The sequence below is a fragment of the Anoplophora glabripennis genome, unplaced genomic scaffold (assembly GCF_000390285.2).
Source record: "Anoplophora glabripennis isolate ALB-LARVAE unplaced genomic scaffold, Agla_2.0 scaffold407, whole genome shotgun sequence".
NCBI classification, from domain to species: Eukaryota; Metazoa; Arthropoda; class Insecta; order Coleoptera; family Cerambycidae; genus Anoplophora; species Anoplophora glabripennis.
The window spans coordinates 37,458-58,540 of NW_019416501.1; the positions used below are offsets into that span (position 1 = coordinate 37,458).

A 21,083-nucleotide genomic window follows, 5' to 3' on the forward strand; every position below is an offset into this window, starting at 1 on the left:
TACAACAAAATAGATATAGAAATTCTTGAATCTTTCAAAACAAATGATTATTTCTGTGCAGTATTACAGTAGATTCATTTTTACTTTGTTGTTTTCTGATCACTTTCATTTATACTTTGTTTAACACTTCCTTATCTCGTAAGTTATATTGTAATAAAAATTAGTTTGTGAATGAACGGTTTGGCATTTTTTCACGAACAACCACATGTCATGGTTAGTTTGTTATATCCAAGTTGGTTCTGAGTTGGTGGACACAAAAATTTTTTATTGCAAAAGACACAGGGTCGCTGATAGGAAACGGTCGGCTATATCATAAGGTTAGACACAAACGGTAGCTGTAGCTGTCTTTCGCATAGACTAAGTAAATTACACGCATCTCCCCTATGGACTTCTGGTGGAAGAGGTCGGACATAACATATATCATCGAGGCTCCGACTCGGACTCTCGTAATTGGTTGGCTGTGGGAGCGCACGTGCCCCGTTGCATTTTTTGTGAAACGACCGAACACCTAAAGCGTTTTGCTGTTTCGTTTTATTTTTATTATTATTCCACTCAAACCTTTCGTAAGAGGTAGAAGGAATATTACAAAATAAAAATGGTATACAGTGTCGAACAAAAAATGTATATTAAATGGTATTGTCGCGAAGAAAGTGCAGAGGAAGTCGTTGGTCGATTTATTATTTTCATACCCCGACGAACTGTTTTGAATATTTTTCATAAGTTTGAGGTGTCTGGATGTGTTAATTGGTGTACGAAATGTAGCAATCAGGAACCTGGTCTAATTCCTGAAGCAATGAGAGAAAAAGATGTTAATGTTGTGGAAGTAAGTGAGCCGTGTTCTTCCTCCCAAATTTCCGAAGAACTTGACATTCCAAGTCGTATAGTTCGTCGCAAGAGGTTGGTTACAAAGCCTATAAAATGCAAACTTCTCAAGAAGTTATTCCTGGTGATCAAATAAGGCGTATGGAGTTTTGTGAATCCATTAGGGAAAAATGGATGAAAATAATGAATTTGCTAGGCAGATTTTATTTACAGACGAATTATCTTTTTCCCTACTTGACTTTCTTAATTCTTCAGTGGTCCAATATGTCCCGGGAAAACAAGCATTTAAGAACCTATATCATTAAGAACGAAGTACTCTCAAAAGGTATATGTTTGGGCTGGCATTTTAGACGATAATATTGTAGGTCCCTTTTTTATTGATGGTAACTTCAATGCTGAGAGATATTTGCATTTATTACAAAATAATGTACCAGCTGTATGAAACTTGGATGTAAATTTTGAGGAAATTTGATTTCAGCAAGACGGAAGTCCTGCACACAACGTAAGGCCAGTTCAAGATTATTTGGAACATCTTTTCCTAAAAGGCTTATTTCCACAAGAGGTATCATACCTTGGCCTCCTCGATCTCCAGATCTGACACCCTGCGACTTTTTTTTATGGGGTCATTTAACGCAACTTCTCTACAAACATCGACACGAAAGAACGGCAATTTAGGACGAATTACGACTTAAAATAGGGTATTGTGAAGCTCAAGCAGGTGGCTTGTTTGAACACCTTATTAGTTAATAAACTTTTATTTAATAAGCATTTGAAAATAATTCATTATTTTGCTTAGGAATTACCATTCATTTTATTTTAGAATAAGGTTTTAGTTTTTACCAAAGGTTATAAATAATTTGTAATAAACTTGGAATGCTTTAGTACGGTCTCAAAACCTTTTATCATTGTTGTAAAAAAATATCGTACAAATAGGGTAATTACTGTACGTATGGCTTAGAGCTTAGAACTGTAGGCTTTNCTTCATAATGTATAAAGAAATTATTCAATTTGTAAAACCCTTAAAGGCGTACTTCATTGGTTCCCTTGACAGACAATGATTTATTACTTTGCATCGAATATGATCGTACTATAGTTTTTACTAAAGGTTATAAATAATTTGTAATAAACTTGGAATGCTTTAGTATGGTCTCAAAACCTCTTATCATTGTCGTAAAAAAATATCGTACAAATAGGGTAATTACTGTACGTATGGCAACACTGCTGTCAATTCCAGGCCGTGGCTTGTAGTCTTTATGCCATCGCAATAAATCAAAAACGTAATTATTGTCCAGTATTCTATCTTCCGTATGTACGTATCTTAGACGTACGTTGTTCCCAAATGCCTAAAGCAAGACAGAGACAATAAACCAATAGTCAAGGAGAGCTTAGAACTGTAGGCTTTGCGCATTTCTTATGCGTTTTTTTATTCCCTTATATCGATGGCATAAATTTATACAAATGATATGGTGGCGGAGTCAGAATTATTAGGGGAGACTGGTGAAATATTTATAATTTATTAACTCTGTATCGGAAATAAAAATATGGCCAGACCTGTATAAACAGATAATTTAAGTTGAAACCTGTAATTTCTACATTTACATGTAGTATAAATTGTGTTTAAAAACTCAGAATCAGTTTAAGTGTGTAGAGTCTAAAGATGAACCTAACCTTAAATATTGTGTCAAGTTTGCAGAATAATGTGATGGTATGTAGGCTGCAACAGCTCTGTTTTATTAAAAGAAACCATAAAGTTCCAATTTCATCCAACACTGTTACTTCAAGCGTCACAGTTTCCTGTTGATACCACTACCTGTCAAAAACTTAACGTACAACTACAAAAATGATTAACACATCACGCATTTGTTAACAGAAAAGAGTCCGTCTGACATTTGTTTGCAGTCAGTGTCGCCTTCGCGATTCCTTCTGTTTTACCCACATACTTCTATCCTATACTGATCATTACCTATAGTTTCAATGGATGACCTTGTTTCCAAAAAGGGGGGGCGAGACGTACTCCGTGTGTTTTGCGCATGTTCCATAATTAGGCGCGGTTGCATTCAAATTTAAAAGATTGTCACGGCATGCTCTGTACTATAGCCGATTATATACATATAAGATATTAAAATAAATAACGTAAGTATCTGCATAACCTATTTAATATTTTGCAGGCTCAAATACAATAAAACAGAATACAAATTTATATGCTTTTAAAACTATATACATATGCATGTTCGTAATTTTGGACATTTTTTAAATGACTGGTTTATTTATTAAACAAGACTTAGTATTTCAAAAAATCGCCACTATTCGCTCAAGCCGGGCACAACTGACAATCTTTTTTTTATAAAAAAAGTTCATTATATAATTATTTATTATAATGGTTTCTGCAGTTTATTTGATAATATAAAAAAAACATGCTATAAAATATCTGTAAGAGACCAATCCGATAATAATGTCCACGATTAAGGTGGCCATATCCCTGGCCGAGAAATGGTGAAATTTCTGGCATATTTAGGTACTGAAATCTTGAAAAGTAAAACGTGTAGAACAAAAGTAAGCACAAAAATAAAATCCTTGATGTTTTATTTATTCATTGTTACCATTTAAATTTACCCAAATAAAATAATAACAAAAAAAAGCGTTTGTAAAACATGCGTTTTCTGTTTATCCTAACCCCACATTTTAAGAATTATTTTCACGTACTTATAAATAAAAGTAAACAATTTTATATGTAGGACTAAGGAAGTAAATGTAAGAATATTTACATGTGGAGTTATATATAAAAAAGGTAGTATTTTCGTAGATTTCAGTACCTAAAATCTTGATGGTTTGATTGTTTCTTGCACCTGTTTATTCGTTTTACTGCGGCGTCTTTGAAAATACTCAGGTGGCATGACATAACATTCCTATTATTTGATAAACTTTAGATTATTCAGTTATTAAATGTTTGAAATTATTTGTCTTTGCGGAAAACACTATTTAAAGANGACAACAGGAGACACGCAAATGAGTGAAATGGAAAACAAGAGAAGGTCGACACTAGTTGGGCATCTCGTTGCCAGGTCTGGTTTTCGTCTTTTCGTTTTATGAATCATAGTGAACGTTTGGTAAATCATTATAACAGTTAGGTATCTTGTTTTCTGCTTTCATATTATTTACAAACTTAAAAATGAATTAAAAGAAATATTTAATCCTCATCCTTGTAAAAAATTTCCTTACAACTTCTTTTTGTCACTTTTTACTCGGTTAAAAATTTATCATGTATTGAAGCAAACAAATCTCCAGTTAAGGCAAGGAAAGCCTATTCAAATTCAAAAACTTAAAAATTTACATGTATAATAAAAAAAACACTTAACTAAATGTTAAATAAATCTAGGATGATTGTAGGTTTGTAAGTTGTAGTTGTAAAATGAAGTTTTATAATAATTCGTGAAACCTTTTGTGTGTGGGGAAAATCATTAATTGTTAAGTAGGGCTTCGCAAAATGTTGTTTGTTTAACTTTAGCTATATTTAACTCAATAGTAGGATGTAGGATGTATAGTATTTATATAATATATAGCCCTATAAACCAACTATATAAAATGTAAGAGTACTTATAAATAGCATTTCCCTTGTTAAAATAAATAAGTTATTATAGATCAGTTTTTTTATCTACTAACGATCATGTTTTTCTTACTTCTGAATTTTGTTCGATAGAGTTCAACAAATGATAATATGTATATGTGTTCCGATCAGATCGTAACATGTGCATTGTTGACAATTTTTAAAAGCTGCTCCATGTTTCTTGTTTAGGTCGTAGAATATGCTGATTAGCTCTTCTTAGGAAAGGCAGGATATTGTAACATCGTCTGCTGAAGTGTAGGGAAACTTCGAAAAAGTATGAAAACGTTTAAACCTAATATCTACTATGAAAGTTACAAATATGTTATACCATAAATACACCATTGTATACGTGTATGCTTTGGTGGGCAGCTTCTTTAAAATACGTAGTTAAAAGTATTTGTTGGTATTTTTATAGGTAATTTTATTGAGCTATGGATATTCTGACTGACAGCTGTTTTTTATGGTAGATATTTAAATTCACCGTATAATAAACAAGTTCAAGGTATGTAAATAGTTATGTTTTATCAAGTTTATAATATTAAGACTTTATGATGCAAACACTCAACCTATTACATTGCCCAATTTCAAAATTTAATCCTTACATTTAGGCCAGTATCGGACGTGGCGAAGCCGGTCCTGTATTCTCGTCCGATCGGAAAGGCAATGTCAAATGTTCATTTAATGAATGAATTGTGTAGATCTACGCGTGCGCCAGGCACAACAGAAATCGTCGAAAAAAAAACGGAACTTGCTAGATAGGAAATTACATTATGTGAAAACTCTTATTAGTTTATTCTCTTTGGTATAGGATAGAAGTATGTGGTTTTACCTAACAAATCACACATACGACCGTTTTTTTTTTGCAGGAACGGCGTGAACGTAGAGGGCGCCACCCACAAGCAGGTGGTGGACCTGATCAAGTCCGGCGGAGACGTGCTCACCCTCACCGTCATATCGGTGACGCAGCAGGTAAATCGTCGGTAACTATCCCTAACTGTCAGCACGTCTTTTACCATTAAAACGGGCCATTTTAGGAGGCGGAACGGCTGGAACCGTCGGACGACAGCCAGGTGTACTACGATTACAGCGAGAAGAGGTCGCTGCCGATCAGCATCCCCGATTACCACTACAACGAGAGGGGCGGGGAGCGGTACGTCTCCTTCAACATATACATGGCGGGCAGGCACCTGTGCTCCAGGAGGTACAGGGAGTTCGCCAAGCTGCACAGCGACCTGAAGAAGGAGTTTATGGGTGAGTTGGGTGATTGCTTTTAAAAATTTCTTGGTTGTGAAGCTTAGAACGCCTAAAAAAAGTCATCGATGAATAAGATACGCAGATTGAGCAAATACTAGTGATGATTAGGCCTGTCAGAGAGAGCCACAATTCAGTGGCGTGCCAAGCGGATCAACCGAGACATGCGCGAGCCGCTGCCTCAGAATGCTTTTCACGTTCATGTCACGCTAGTATGCTGTTGCCGTTCTTATTGTGCGGATGTTGTTATCCGATAGTGTTTATGATGTTGTATTGTAGACAATTAATTTGTTGCATTTTAATAAATAATGCGTACGGAAAATTTGCGCGGCCCTAGTGACGATAGTCACTACACAATAATGACTAAGTCAATGTCCATCGAATATTTAAAATAACTGTTTGTAGTAATTGCATTTTTTTATCTTGTCAAAGGTAACATTTCGTGTAGAGCTTAAAAAGTTATCAGATAAGGGAGAAAAGGTATTCACATTGCAATTTTAGGCCAATCATTATAGCGTTTTTTCGGGAAAAAAATACTATTAGAAGTTTTTCTGCGGAATATTGTTCAGAAACTTGTTATAAACAAAATATCAAAAAATCAACTCGAGACTAGTTGGGAAACTTTGTTAAAACAATGGTCAAAATTATGAAAAAGTAGTTTTTCGACTGGCGTAAAAAAACTGTTATTCATAGAGAAAAAAAGGTTTATACAAAAAAGGTAGGTATTAAATAAATCTGTAAAATAAGACAAGTCCGATTAAATTCCGATAATTTGTTTATGCGCAAGAGCTCAAAAATGGTCGAAATTGTCCGCTTTTTTCAATTGCTAATAATTAATGCAATTTTCATCGCAGACACTTGTAATTCAGGATTTTTGAAGCTTTTTGCACCCTTAATAAGTGGTAAAAATTTCAGCCCAAAAACTTCATTAGCTTGGCGTTGGCGGAATTTGTTATCTAAGAAGATGCTATTTTCAATTCATTTTTCCCAAGCTCACAGGCGTTGTAGGGTTTCGATCATTAGTTGTTTTTGTACCTAAATAGTTGTATTGACATATGCATTTACTGATAATTTAATTTTTCAAATTTAATTTGTTTAAAAATGACTGAAAAAATGTTAATATTTATTACATCGTTAAGCGCGCATGCTAAGCCTCGCCTTCCCCACTCGTTCGCTAGACCAAGTAATAGAACGCATCGCCGCTATCTTCTTTTTCGAAATTAAATAGTTGAATTCACCTTAATGTTAATGTAGGACATGAAAATATAGCTCTTAATGTATACTCTCTCCAAATTTCGGCTCTTAATATTAATAATTAAGGTCACTGCGATTAAATAAATAAAAAAAATTATCTCAGCTTCTAATCAACTTACAACAACGATTTTTTTTTAAATTCGAAGAAAACTAAAGTAAAGAGGTTACTATTTTATTTTATAATAATTACCTATCTTAACAATTTAATAAATATTAACATTTTTTCAGTCAATTTTAAACAAATTAAATTTGAAAAACTAAATTCTCAGTAAATGCCTATGTCAATACAACTATTTAGGTACAAAAACAACTAATGATCGAAACCCTACAACGCCTGTGAGCTTGGGAAAAATGAATTGAAAATAGCATCTTCTTAGATAACAAATTCCGCCAACGCCAAGCTAATGAAGTTTTTGGGCTGAAATTTTTACCACTTATTAAGGGTGCAAAAAGCTTCAAAAATCCTGAATTACAAGTGTCTGCGATGAAAATTGCATTAATTATTAGCAATTGAAAAAAACGGCAATTTTCGACCATTTTTGAGCTCTTGTGCATAAACAAATTATCGGAATTTAATCGGACTTTTTTCATTTTATAGGCTTATTTAATACCTACCTTTTTTGTATGAACTTTTTTTCGCTATGAATAATAGCTTTTTTTCGTGAGTCAAAAAACCACTTTTCCATAACTTTGACCACTGTTAAAACAAAGTTTCCCAACTAGCCTCGAGTTGATTTTTTGATATTTTATTTATAACAGGTTTCCGAACATTATTCCGCAGAGAAACTTCTAATAGTATTTTTTTCCCGAAACAGGCTCTTTCATGTCTATAATGACTGGGCTATTTTTGTAAAATACATTTTTAAATAGTTCGTCATTTAACAATCACTAGCAGATGGCGTAACCACTCTCTTAAAAAAAGAGTATCCTATATTTTTTCGTATTTTTAAATTTCTTATATGTAAACTGAATGCAGTATCTGATTTAATTTTGTTTTCCCTTTAAAAAATTGTAAGTTACATTATTAAGTGTTTTATAAAGCTAATTTGAGATTGCTGTTATTTTTTCTTCATTTAATGGGGTTTATTTGAATTATATTATTATTCCAAGACGTTTTTAATAACTAGTAAGAGTGTAGCTTCCCATTATCAGATAGAACCGGAATAATGAACATGACATTGCTGTAATTATTTAAAATAGGTATAAGCACGCCTTTTCAATGATCTCCCGGACTATCATAGTCATAGAATCTGCGCAGGTCCCAAAATCTATTGGCTATACGCATGCGCCCGAGCACAGCTACGTCGTCCTGTCAATTTGGAGATTTTCCCTCAAACTACGAATTTTTTATGTCGCCAACGTCAAAATTGTTTATTATTATCGTCTCAAATTGGCGATTCCCCACCATTTTCACAAAATAAAGCAGATAAAACATAACCTCGCAATTTATTAGCATTTATATTATTTTGTATTTCAGAGGTAACTTGGAGTTACTGGCGGTTTTTATTTATTTTTGTGTTTGTTACACGTGTTAGAATTGTGTGATAAAATAAACCATATACCTAGTGTAATTGAAGTAGTGCTATTTGCGAATAATAAAAGAAATTGATTTTAAAGCTACGGTTTTAAGAGATTATGCTGGCGTTCATCGCGGGCAGAAAACACTAGATTACGTCAGCAACGAACGTGGTTATAATAACACTTGTTATTACTTACAGCAAAAGCTAGCATTTTCTTTCATCTTGAAATGTAAAAGAAGAAGCCGAGGTCTTAATTGCTAACCATACTAGTATTAATGAACTGTTAAATCTCTACCACTTTTAAATTTGCACCCAAGTTCACTAAAACATGTATCATTATTAGTTCTTGGCTTGGGACTAACCTTTTCACAAAAATAATTAAAGATTCCTGTAATACGATTTTTACGTTTTTGTGCAAAGCGGCGGCAAATTTAAATAGTTATTTCCCTGTATTCCTTCTTTGTTAATTTTTCGAAGTGAGAATTAGATAATTTAATCAGAAGATATCCTAAACCTATTTCTTTGTCTTTGTATTAAATTAGCAATTCTTTCCATAACATTGAAAGGATTATTATTCCCATAAAAGTGGTTCTTGCTTTATCTTATATGTATTAATATTTCCAGTTCCACAACCGCGTCAAGTATGTAGTAAAAGTGGTAGCGTAGAATTTTTTTTAAGCATAAGTTACTGCATAAACAAGGTTTTATAGCCTCGTGTTAAAACCGGATCGGACAACGTTTGTTGGTGTGTAAAATTAAAGTGTCTCTATAGGTAAACAGTAAACAGTTGTCTGGCAAGATAAGGATAGCTCTTGCAATGGGTAGCGATTTCTACTTCAAGTTAATTTTTCTTAATTTAAAAAATGTAAAACGGAGCCACGTAGTGTCGTGTTTCGTTCTTTTATAACTTTTTCTTTGCCGAGGCATTTTACGCGTACTTTGTCGATTTTATTTTCAATTGCTTTGCGAAAAAATGTTCTTGAGAGTCTACGCATAACAAAAATTTTTCTAGCAACTGTGAAGACAAATACATGCACACTTCCAGTATACAGTTTATCTGCAAATTTAGTGCATCATATATTTATGTAACTGTAAAAAAATTTGTAATATAGAATTCCACATTCTATGTATTACCGACAAACCTATTTTCGCCATCTCTTGTTGACATACAGAAGTAAATCGGGCGGTAGATTTAAATCGGCTATACATAGTTTGTGTAGAACTTACTTCTTTTTTAAAACTGTTATTGTCTTTTGTAAACTGTTAATTTATAATGTAGTTATTTTTATTACATTGGTAAGTAAATAGTATATTCACAGCTGTAAAGACGATAAGAAAAAACGAAATAAGTTTTTGTAATATAACTATATACTTTCTACGATCAAAAACCTACAGATTACTTAATATTTATTGGGCAATAAAAATACAGAAATTATACAGGGTATTTCGCATAAGAACCTGCACAGATCAGGGACATGTAGGGAAACCCAAAATATGGTGATTTAACACAACTTACTTTTATACTAAAATCATCATTCAAAAGCTGACTATGAATTTAAAGGTGACGATCAAGAAAAAGTTGGAATAATAATAATTTAATAGAAAAACAAACAACTTAAACAACAGAAATAACATACAATTTGCACTGATAAGTTATAGCAATTGTTCAAAATGAGCACAGTTTTCTCTCAGGCATAAATTTATTTTTCTTCGAAAATTGAAGTCTACTCTATCCAGTAACTGCTGATTGTTTCTAATGAATGTGCATTTATCAGTAATGCGATTCCACAATTCTACTCGAGACGCAACTGACGAGGAATACACAAATACTTTTAACGTTCCCCAAAAAAAGAATTCACATTTGTTGAGGTCTGGTGATATTGGAGGTCAAACTTGTGGCCAATTATTTGGTGGTGGTTTAAAAAGTCTAACAATATTACTAAAATGAGGGGGACCTCCACTATGCATAAATCAATGTTCCAATCTGAGTTGTAGTGACTTTTTTTCTCGATCCTCAAGTTTGACATTTAAATTCATAGCCAACTTTTGAATTTTCGGATGATTTTAAGTAACAGTTACAATACGTACTGCATATTGGTTATAGTTGTTTTACATGAATTAATTCACGAATTTATTGGTAAACAGTGTGGTTTTACACTGCTACAGACTTTGTCAAGTTTTTTGACGTATGAATCAGTTCTACCAATGAATCAAAGAAGCAAATAAATTTCAAAAATTGTCACCTTTCCACTCATGATTGTAGTGATACAACAGTGGTACCGTTCTGACACATATCATATAAACATTAGTTTTTGTAAGTAACAAATCAGTAAAAACAATGCAAAACTAGTACGATGCTACACAATTATTTACATATTCCAATAACATAACCTCATTACTGATCTGAGGCTGGAAATCTGTTGGGTTGGTACTTCCGAACTTCACAAAGAAATTGACGAAAATTAGAACATGCTCTAATTCGTCAAGAACTTGATAAATAAATTCATGAAGTTATTTGACAGCAGATTTGGTGTATTACACTTGTCCAATTTCTTGTTGAAGCGACTTCATGAATCATGATCAATAAATTGTCAATATAAAACAGCTATTTTTCATGTTTTTGTTGAAAACGACGAAGTTTTTTTGAAAACTAACAAGAGTAAGAAAAATGTTTGAATTAAATTCCCCATAAAATAAAAATAAATTAAATTAAATTTATTAAATAAATTAAAAATTCTGTCACATTTTATGCTTCAATTGAATTCTATTTTCTGTCGATTAATGCTCTTGGTACACTCACACCATGCACCAAATTTGATTTTTCTAAGTTAAAGTATAGTAAGTAAAGTGAAATATTGATTTTATTGGAAATTTGAAATCCCACTTTTAAGGTCTATAACTTTTCATGGGTTAGTATAAAAGTAAGTTGTGTTAAAGCACCATATTTTGGGCTTCACTACACGTCCTTGCTCTGTGTCGATTCTTATGCGAAACACCCTGTATATTTAATTTGAATTTAATAATTTATTACTAAATGTAGACGTTCTAACTACTAGGTAATTTTAAAACAGGGACAACTCTACAGCTGATAGTAATTTAATTTTACCACATTAATCTTATTTTATTTTACTAATTTAAGTTCTCAGATTATCAGCAGATATCAACAATTAATCATAAATTGCTAAACCTTCCAAATAAAAAGTACACCATATTTTTTCAGGGGAAAGCAAAATAAAAAAAATAAATAAATATAATTTCACTTTATTCATTGGTTTCTGTCATTTCTACCTATGATCTGAGGTCGAGATAAATACATTCTTCGAGCTCTTGTTTTTGACGTGTTTAATAATTATTATAGGTTGTTTAATAAAAGAACCGACAAACATTGTAAATGTAAAAAGTCGATAATTGTGAATCTCGTTGAAATCATTATTTCAGCACGTACAGATTATTTTTAGGAATTTCCATAAAATGTGATAAATAAAATAGTACCTAATTAAGTTTCTTCACTTATTACTTGATTATTGATCTACTAATAGACGTCTATTTATGTATCTCTTAGGTTTTACATTCCCTAAACTGCCGGGAAAGTGGCCTTTTACTCTGAGCGAGCAGCAGCTGGACGCTCGCAGAAGGGGCTTGGAGCAATATTTAGAGAGGGTGTGTGCTGTTCGCGTGATAGCCGAGTCGGATGTGATGCAGGATTTCCTCACCGATCAGGACGACGAGAACAACAGCAGCCCTGTCGACTTAAAAGTAAGTTTTAACAGAACGTAATGTAATCTACGATTTGTTTTATTATTATGGTGACGGTTTTTGATTGGTGAATTTTTTTTTCAGGTATTATTACCTGATAGAGATGTAGTGACTGTATCGCTTAAGAAGAGTGCTAATGCGGATGAGGTGTACGATGCGGTGGTTAAGAAAGTTGGGATGAGCAAGAAGGTGTCCAATTATTTTTATTTATTTGAAATCGTCGAATATAACTTTGGTAAGTTTTGTCACATTTGAAATGTAATATAATTATTGCGGAATTTTTTTATTTTGGAATATTTCGTGTGGTTACGAGTAAATATTTTGTTGCGGAAATAAATAATATATGTACAAAGGAAAAGTACTGAGGTGCAATTATATTTGGACTAGGAATCCGTTGAAAGAGATATTGAAAAACCCGTTGATAATCAATTTATATTTATTTCAGGAGTGACAATAAACCTGCTTTTATGGTTTGGTTTTTAAGCATAACCGTGTAATTTTTGTTTCATTTAATCAGTGGCCAACTTTTATGAGCAAAATATTTCCAATTACATGAAATTCTTTAATTTTATCTAATATCGTTGCCGTTATCATGAAATGCGTTTTAGCAAAAATAAAAAAACTAAACTTAAAATTGAAAGAAAATAGGTACATACTTATTTAATGTGAAATGTTTCTATGCAATTAAAATGGTAAACAAGATTTTAGGCCTCGCAGATAACAATTTTTTTTGTTCTACTTCTGTTATCTCGACATTTATTTTTTTAACTAGAATGATACTCCCTTGACATTTTCTGCAATTTTTCAGCCTAGTGCATGTTACGGGGAATATAAATATGTTTTGATAAAATCACAAAAATAGAGTTTGCTGTTCATATTACAACGGAGTATTACAAAAAAAATATGAATTTTTTCAAAGTTTAATGGCATCTTTTATTATTCTGCATCATAATTTACGACAAATGTATTAATTGTTAGTCATCCTGTAATAATTCAAATATTTCTGGCAATCCGAAAGTCTCATTTCTTATTTCAGATTTCTAAATTTATGTTCCTTCCTCTTAAATATTTTTTCAACACTTCTTTTCGATTTTTACATTTCGTTTGAACGAATTTTTAAATTTTATCGTTTGTTAATTCTATAGTTTTCTGAATAAGCCTTTATTTTTTGGATTTCAAATAACCAAATTAGTGATCTGTCAGTTCTGTCAGAAATCAACAAAATTGACGAAGAAGTTTAATTTATTCAAATTTTTTGCGAGATTTTAATATCTTTTTACTTAATTGGGTATTTCTGCCACACTGAAAGAAGTTTTAAATATTGCACACCGAGAAAATAGATAATACAATTTGACAAATATCCACAAAATGTAACTGACCAAAAATTGGACTATACTTCCCCGAAGGTTTTCACGTCCGTCACATCAGGTTTTAGAGATAATCTAAAAGTGCCGAAAGACATTTTTTCGTTACATTTAACGTTATGTTACATCATGAGGTAATTTTTCCCACAAAACTCACTATGGCATCTGAAAGCAGTACTCTTCCTCTTCAAAAATTATTTAAATCTTTCGAATATCTTTTTTCCTCTCCAAGAAATTGTTTTTTTAAATTGATTAATTAGTTTGACATATTCGTCGGTATTCGTAATTTTAATAGCATCAGGCAAAAATTCAAAAAAGAGGAGAATCAGATTACAAACACCTAAGTTCCCACTGGTTGCAGATTTTCGATATTTTATCGAACATTCTTCATTTCTAAATTCCAATATTTTTTCTGTTTTATTCACCACATTGAATCTACCATTTCGAATTTTGCAATTCTGACTTCAGGTTCGTAATCAGCGACGCTGAAAATTTTAAAGGTCAGTGGGAATTTAGGTGTTTGTACGTTTCAAAACGTACCAAAAAATAACACAAAGAAATAGTTATAGGCGATAGATTTTATATGTTAAAGTTTGTTAGTTTAACAAACGTGTCTGTTATCAAACTTTTCAGAGAGGAAGTTGCAACCGAACGAGTACCCCCACAACCTGTATATACAGAACTATAGCACGGCAACCAGTACTTGCTTGAGTATTAGAAAATGGCTGTTCTCCCTTAACAAGGAATTGACCCTAATGTCCGACACCCAAGCGACTTCATACATATTTTGGCAGGTAAGTAATTTATGCTGAGCTCACCCAACTATAACTAAAACGCTTTAAAATTTTGTATCCGTTATTGATTTGTCTGTTTTCATAGGCCGTCGACGAGGTGAACCGCGGGTACATCCACGCCGGCGAGCGCCTCTACCAACTGAAAGCCTTGCAGGACAACACCAGGGCCGCGGAGTACCTAAAACTGGCCCGCGAGCTGCCCGGCTACGGCGAAGTGGTCTTCCCGCACTGCGCCTGCGATTCCCGCAAGGACGGCCACGTTATTTTATCGCTGGGTACGGCCGGTATCAAACTACATGCTTGCAGGGAGGATGGCACTCCGGAGAGCCAGGTGGTAGCGCTGCAGTGGGACTCTGTTAGGCAGTGGGAGATCGACGAGGAGGGCATGGCGTTCTGCTTGAAGTACAACAGGCAGGACAAGACGCCGCGGTGGCTGAAGATCTTCACGCCTTATGTGAGTAGAGTAGTTGACATTTTTTTTTGTTCCGTTTAAAAATTTGTGCTATTAAGTTTTTCAAATTTTGTTTTCAAATTAAAAAATTGAGATGCAATGGGCCAATTTCGACGTTTTTGGGGGTATTTCTCAAGAAGATTTACTAAAAGTAGTTCAAATGTCCTATGCTCAATTATCAAGTGAAACTAAAAGGTCGAAACTGCATTTCTATATCGAGATGTGGTTTTCAACGAGCAAAACAGGAGATAGACAAAAAGTAGTTCAAATGTTTTGCTCAATTGTGTAGAAAAATTAAAAGTTAAAAGGAGAGAAACAAAAAGTAGCCAAAAGTCTGGAGCTCAGAAAGCTTGACAAATATTGAAAGTCAGAAACCACTTCTTGATATCAAAGTGCAGTTTTCAAAAAAAAAAAAAAAAATAGGAGATAGACAAAAAGTAGTTCAAATACCCTGAGCTATTAAGAAAAATTCCGAGGCAAAAATATTTTGGTATCGAGGTGTGATTTTCGACAAACAAAATAGGAGATCGAGGAAAAGTCTCACGTTTGATTTTCGAGAAAAAGTAAATGGTAAAAAAACTGCTCGATATCAAGATCATGATTCGTTTTTTTCGAAAATGGAGACGACTACATCTGGATATGAAGCGGCGGTTTTAGAGAAATAAAATTAAAGATAGACAAAAAATAGTTCAAACGTCCCAATCAACAAACAAAACAGGAGAGAAACAAAAAGTAGTCAAATGTCTCGAGTTCATTTATTGAGGAGAAAAAATAGTCAAACCACTTCTTGATATCAAAGTGCAGTTTTCAAAAAATAAAACTGGAGATAGACAAAAAGTAGTTCAAATACCCCTAGCTTGATTATTAAGAAAAATTCTGAGGGTCAATTTTCGAGAAGTAAAAGGTAAAAAACTGCTTCTCGATATCAAGATGTATCTCACGAGTCATTATTTTCGAATCGAAAATAGAGGAGACTACATCTGGATATGAAGTACGGTTTTAGAGAAACAAATTGGAAGTTAGACAAAAGTAGTTCAAATGTCCCAATCTCGATTATTGAGAAAAATTTAAAAGCAGAAACCAAGTTTCGATATCCAATCTGGTTTTCAACTAAGAACTTGGGGCATACAAAAAGTAGTTAAAATGTAGTTTGATCAAGAAAAATTAAAAAGCGAAAACTGCTTCTCGATATTGAATTGTGGTTTTCAACAAACAAAACAGGAGAGAGACAAAGAGTAGTCAAATGTCTTGAACTCATTTATTGAGAAAAATTAAAATTAAGTAAAAAACCACATCTTGGTATCAAAGTGCGGTTTTCAACACACAAAATGGGAGATAGACAAAAAGTAGTTCAAATATCTTTGACCAAAATTAAAAAGCGAAAACCCCTTCTCAAACAAAACAGGAGAGAGACAAAGAGTAGTCAAATGTCTTGAACTCATTTATTGAGAAAAATTAAAATTAAGTAAAAAACCACATCTTGATATCAAAGTGCGGTTTTCAACACACAAAATGGGAGATAGACAAAAAGTAGTTCAAATATCACAAGTGTAATTATGAAGAAACATTCTGAGGCAAAAACATTTTGATATCGAGATGCGGTTTTCGACAAACAAAGTAGGAGATAAGGGAAAAGTCCCAAGATCAATTTTTGAGAAGAAATAAAAGCTAAAAACTGCTTCTCGATATCAAAATATGATTAATTTTTTTTTTGAAAATCGGGTCCATTCGATTTTGAAATTGTAGCATTTTGGAGAGACTGAACTGAATGTGCACTATTTTTCTTTCAGTACACCTACTTAATGGACTGTTTCGAGAGAATCATAGAAGAGAGCAAATGGCTGGACACGGGCGAATGATTCCCTCCACCCGTCGTCCGAATAGGTTCCTCGTAAATACATAATCAATTACACTGTGTAAAAAATTCTAATTAAAAAAAAAATACGGTAGTCCCTTCAAAACCTACTATATATATGTGATGTAACGTGTATTATATACTCTTATCTATTTTTTATTACCTTATTATGAAGCTTTAAAGGAGGCCATTTAGAATTACTATTAGAAAAAGAAACATGTTATGCACGATCTGTGGCGTTTTTCTGTTCTGTTCTTAGTGGAAACGGTAAGATTCGTGAAATGTAGAATTCATAATTATCGTCCGTGTGATAGAGATCAAATGAAACATTTAAACGTAGGCAAATTGTATATAGTATATCAATTTTTTTTTAATTTTTGTTTTAACTGTAGTCGGCAGTTGTTTTGAACTTTCCCGAGTTAGGCAGGTTTAGACGTAGCACGATCACGTACTTTGAAAAACTGTAGTTAAAAAAAAGTAGGGTTATGGTTCTCTTAATTCATATCGGTATTATTCTACTGCCGTTGGAGTCGTACGCAGCCCGATGTCATTCGTTATTGTATATACAGAGTGTTTGGAAGGGATTACTCCGGTTTGATTAGCAGAAATAATGGTTATACACGAGTGTTTCAGTCTTCCAAGAATTTCTTTCGCCTCGTTTATATGTCTGCCTGTAACGTTTTCAATTCGTTCGTATACGCACTTAAAAATGTGTATTTGTCTTGAATGTCACCGAATTTTAACTATTTCAGTGTATTTTTTCTCAAATATTTATCGTTTGGTTTCTATGGATCGTAATAAATGTTAGGGTATTCAAATAAACAGTTTTCTTAGTGTATAAGACGATTGTTCCGATACTTATAGTATATTCGATTTTGTTGCGGCTGATCCTTTTCAAACACCCTGTCAATTATTTAACAAAGAAAAACAGCTCTTCTTCCATTCTTTCTTTCCAATTATATGTACAATTTATTTTGCTTTTATTTATACTGTGATGTCCATTTCACGAGGTGCTGATGTAGTTACTTTTTTTTATAAATTATGGACTGTATGGTTTTTGTCATTTATTTTTAATAATGGGCTTCGCAGTATATCGGATTTTGAGTCTCTCTTTGTATGCTGTGTTATATTTTGTTATATTCTCAAAGCGGCCATTGCCGGATTTTGTTTGCACTAAATTACGATTTTTAGTTTTATAGAGAATATTTATATACTTACTAGCTCAGACTTATTTACATGTAGGCGATTTGATAGTATTATATTTCTATATCCTATCAGATCTTTTTTGTATAAAAAGGCTAATAGTGTTGCCCTGATAAGATATATATCTGTGTTGAGTAATGTGTGCAAGGTGTTCCACTAAAATTCCCCAGTCCGACATCTCGAAGACCAAGCGAGGCGTCTAAGTTCGAAAAAAGCGTTGAGCTCTCCATGAAACTAGATGGAGCAAACCCGAGAATTTTTTGCGACGTCAGGTGAAGGTTGTGATAACTTTTGTTCAAAAACTGTTTTTATTACAAAAGCGCTAAGAATTTGACGGTTTTCATGTGGTTCACTTTTTTGCTGAATTCAGATCTCTTGATTTTTGAGATATCGAAATGTGAGGCTTTAAACGGAATGCCCTTCACATATTTTTAAAAATTTACCTTTTTCGTAGAGGAATAATGGAGTTTTCTGGCCGTTATGCACCAAATTCGAAAATAAATAAATTATGAAGTATTAATATTTGTTTTTATCTCCCCTTACCTCAGTCCTTGTTTCGAGCAGAATATACAGGGTGAAACTTTAAGTGGGGATCATATTTATACAGAGCCTTCCTTTGATCTGTAGAGACCAGTATCAATAGTTTATTTTTTCAAATTCTGTTGTAAAAACTTTTTTTATTAACCTTTTTTTTAGTAATTTTCGTACCTCGCCGCTGGACAAGCTAGTGTAACCTCAAATAACAGTGCACTTTAATCGGAGTGCATGCACAATGCTCTTTGGCGCTCGTTACTATTGTTGAGTGGGTGTTCACCACACAAACAGTACTTAACAAGTAACCTAGTAAAAAACTCTAGCATTAATCGATAATGATAAATCAAATACACAAAAATAAAAAATTTGTGTACCACATGATTTTTATTCTTCTCTGAATTTGTTCCTATACAACATTACTGTATTGGCCTTAAAATCTAGCATAATCTCCTAGATGTGTAATCTGCCACTTTCGACTGTGGACCTCAGAATACGGAATTTAATAATAATGAAAAACATTTAAATTCACAGTTCAATGTACTGCTCTTAAAATTCAAATGCCTAAGAACTAACCTCTTTTGCTTCATTACCGTTGACCCGTACTATCTCCCTTCACATGCACTGTAGGTTGCCTTCAATTCATTTTTGTAATGCATGAATAGTACAGTGGCGACGTACACAAGAATTAAAGTGCATTTTAAAAAACTCATAATTCAACTATTTGATTGAAAAAAAAAAGAATTTTAGATTCGTATCCAGGAGAACACATACTATTACCCCTAAAAAAACTGACCCCCACTTAAAGTTACACCCTGCATACAGGGTTTAATTTTAAGTGGAGGGGTGGAGGTCGGTTTTTTGGGGTAATAGTATACAGGGTGTTTGGTAAGTCGATGCATTCCTTGCAGGTATAGTATAGTGCAAGTGATTTGTGATATATTTTCTTAATATACCATATTCCGAAAATGTTTAGTTTCTGATCTACAGGGTGTTAAAAGTTTTAATATAAGAAATGCAAATTTATGAATATTGCTGAATCTGCTCAGAATATTTTAATGAAATTTTACAGGCTTTAGATCAAGGGTCGGCAACTGGCGGACCGCGGTCCAGGTCCGGACCGCGAAAGGTAAAATACTGGACTGCCAAAAATTTTTTGAAAGTATTAATTTCTCAAATAAATTATTTTAAAAATGTTTTTTACGTTTAAGTGCCAATCTTATCATTTTTTCTAGTATTTTACAATTGTGTGAGTGTTTTGAGTTCTTAATGGTTAGTAAGCAGATTAAATTTGAGTCCAAATAAAAAAATAAGAAATATCAATTTTTTTTCTGGACCTCGTTAAAAATTTTCAAAAGTATTCGGTCGGACCCCACCTAAAATTACTTGCCGACCCCTGCTTTAGACAGTTGACAACAATACATGTTTTACGATAAAAGTATCGTTTTCAGTTTCACCGGTGGCGTGCGCATAGGATACAGATATTTTTAAAGAAAAAGATGAAACACCACTGATTTTTTTAAAATAAAAATTATTTTTGAATTTCTTGTTTAATTTGGAAAAGAAAAGGTATCTCGACTGTTTTTCTTATGACACAACAGTTTTCGGGGAAAAAAAATTAAAATCGATTTATTGCATGACGTAATTTGGTTTCAATAATTTGAAAAATAGCAGAAATTATTCACTCAGCTTTTTTTTTATATCAATTTTATTACAAAAATTGCAGTTAAGATCAGTCTAAAAATTTTTTATCAGTTTTTAGATTCACTATTCACTATCTAAACAGAAATTAGCAAGTTGGCTCTGCACTCGTTTTTGTTATTTGACAAAATTAATAATAGCTGTCACTTTGAGTGTTTGAGTGTGAAGCAGTTTTAAGAGCTCAACCTGTTTTGTGTGTTTTACGTAATTTCGAGTGAGTTCACTTTACTTGTGCGACTTTTTTGCTGAAATGGCTGCGTTTCCGATTGCTGAATCTGCAGATATTGTTTACATGTATGGACTTTATGACAGAAATGGTGCTGAGGCACATCGAGAATATCAGCGTCATTCTCGAATGGTCAGTGAAACGGGAACTGTACACCACAGGCAAATTCACATAGAAGCTCCTGCACGTTAAGGCCCTAATGACAAAAGTCATTCTTAGAACTTTTCAGAAAGATCCGACGACGAGTGTATGCGTCGTTGCTAGGCGTCTTCGGGTGTCGCAGATCCAATTTTAATCGAGAAGGGATTACCAAGTACCATAATGCTTATTATTGGGCTGAGGAAAATCCACGTCTAACGTCAAACCGTCATTATCAAACACGGTTCAATGTTAACGCTTTTAATTCAAAAAAAATTTTTATTTTAAGAAAAATACGTGGCGTATCATTTTTTTCTTTAAATATATCCAGATGTGCCTGTGCGCATGTCACTGGTGAAACTGAAAGCAATATTTTTATCGTAAAACATGTATTGTTTGATAACTGTCAAAGCCTGAAAAATTTAATTAAAATATTCTGAGTGGTTTCCGCAATATTTATAAATAAGCATTTTTTTATTAAAACTTTAACACTAAGCGTTTCTGGAATATATATTAATTAACATCACAAAACACTTGTATTATTACCTCCTGGAAGGAATGCATCAACTTACCAAACACCCTGTATGATTGACAGAATCTGAAAGTAATATCA

The 21,083-nt window shown here is 33.0% G+C and overlaps 1 protein-coding gene across 1 annotated transcript in view; it reads left to right on the plus strand.

Annotated features, from left to right (window-relative positions):
- The window catches only part of LOC108910020 (sorting nexin-27), a 31,944-nt gene extending 13,550 nt beyond the window's left edge, over positions 1–18,394 (plus strand). The window contains exons 2-8 of the mRNA XM_018714513.1: positions 5,293–5,395; positions 5,461–5,677; positions 12,014–12,207; positions 12,292–12,442; positions 14,205–14,365; positions 14,451–14,819; positions 16,607–18,394. Of these exons, the coding sequence (XP_018570029.1) occupies positions 5,293–5,395; positions 5,461–5,677; positions 12,014–12,207; positions 12,292–12,442; positions 14,205–14,365; positions 14,451–14,819; positions 16,607–16,675 (1,264 nt within the window). The 3' untranslated portion in view covers positions 16,676–18,394. The remainder of the gene's footprint in view (positions 1–5,292; positions 5,396–5,460; positions 5,678–12,013; positions 12,208–12,291; positions 12,443–14,204; positions 14,366–14,450; positions 14,820–16,606) is intronic.
- Positions 18,395–21,083: the final 2,689 nt, after the last annotated feature.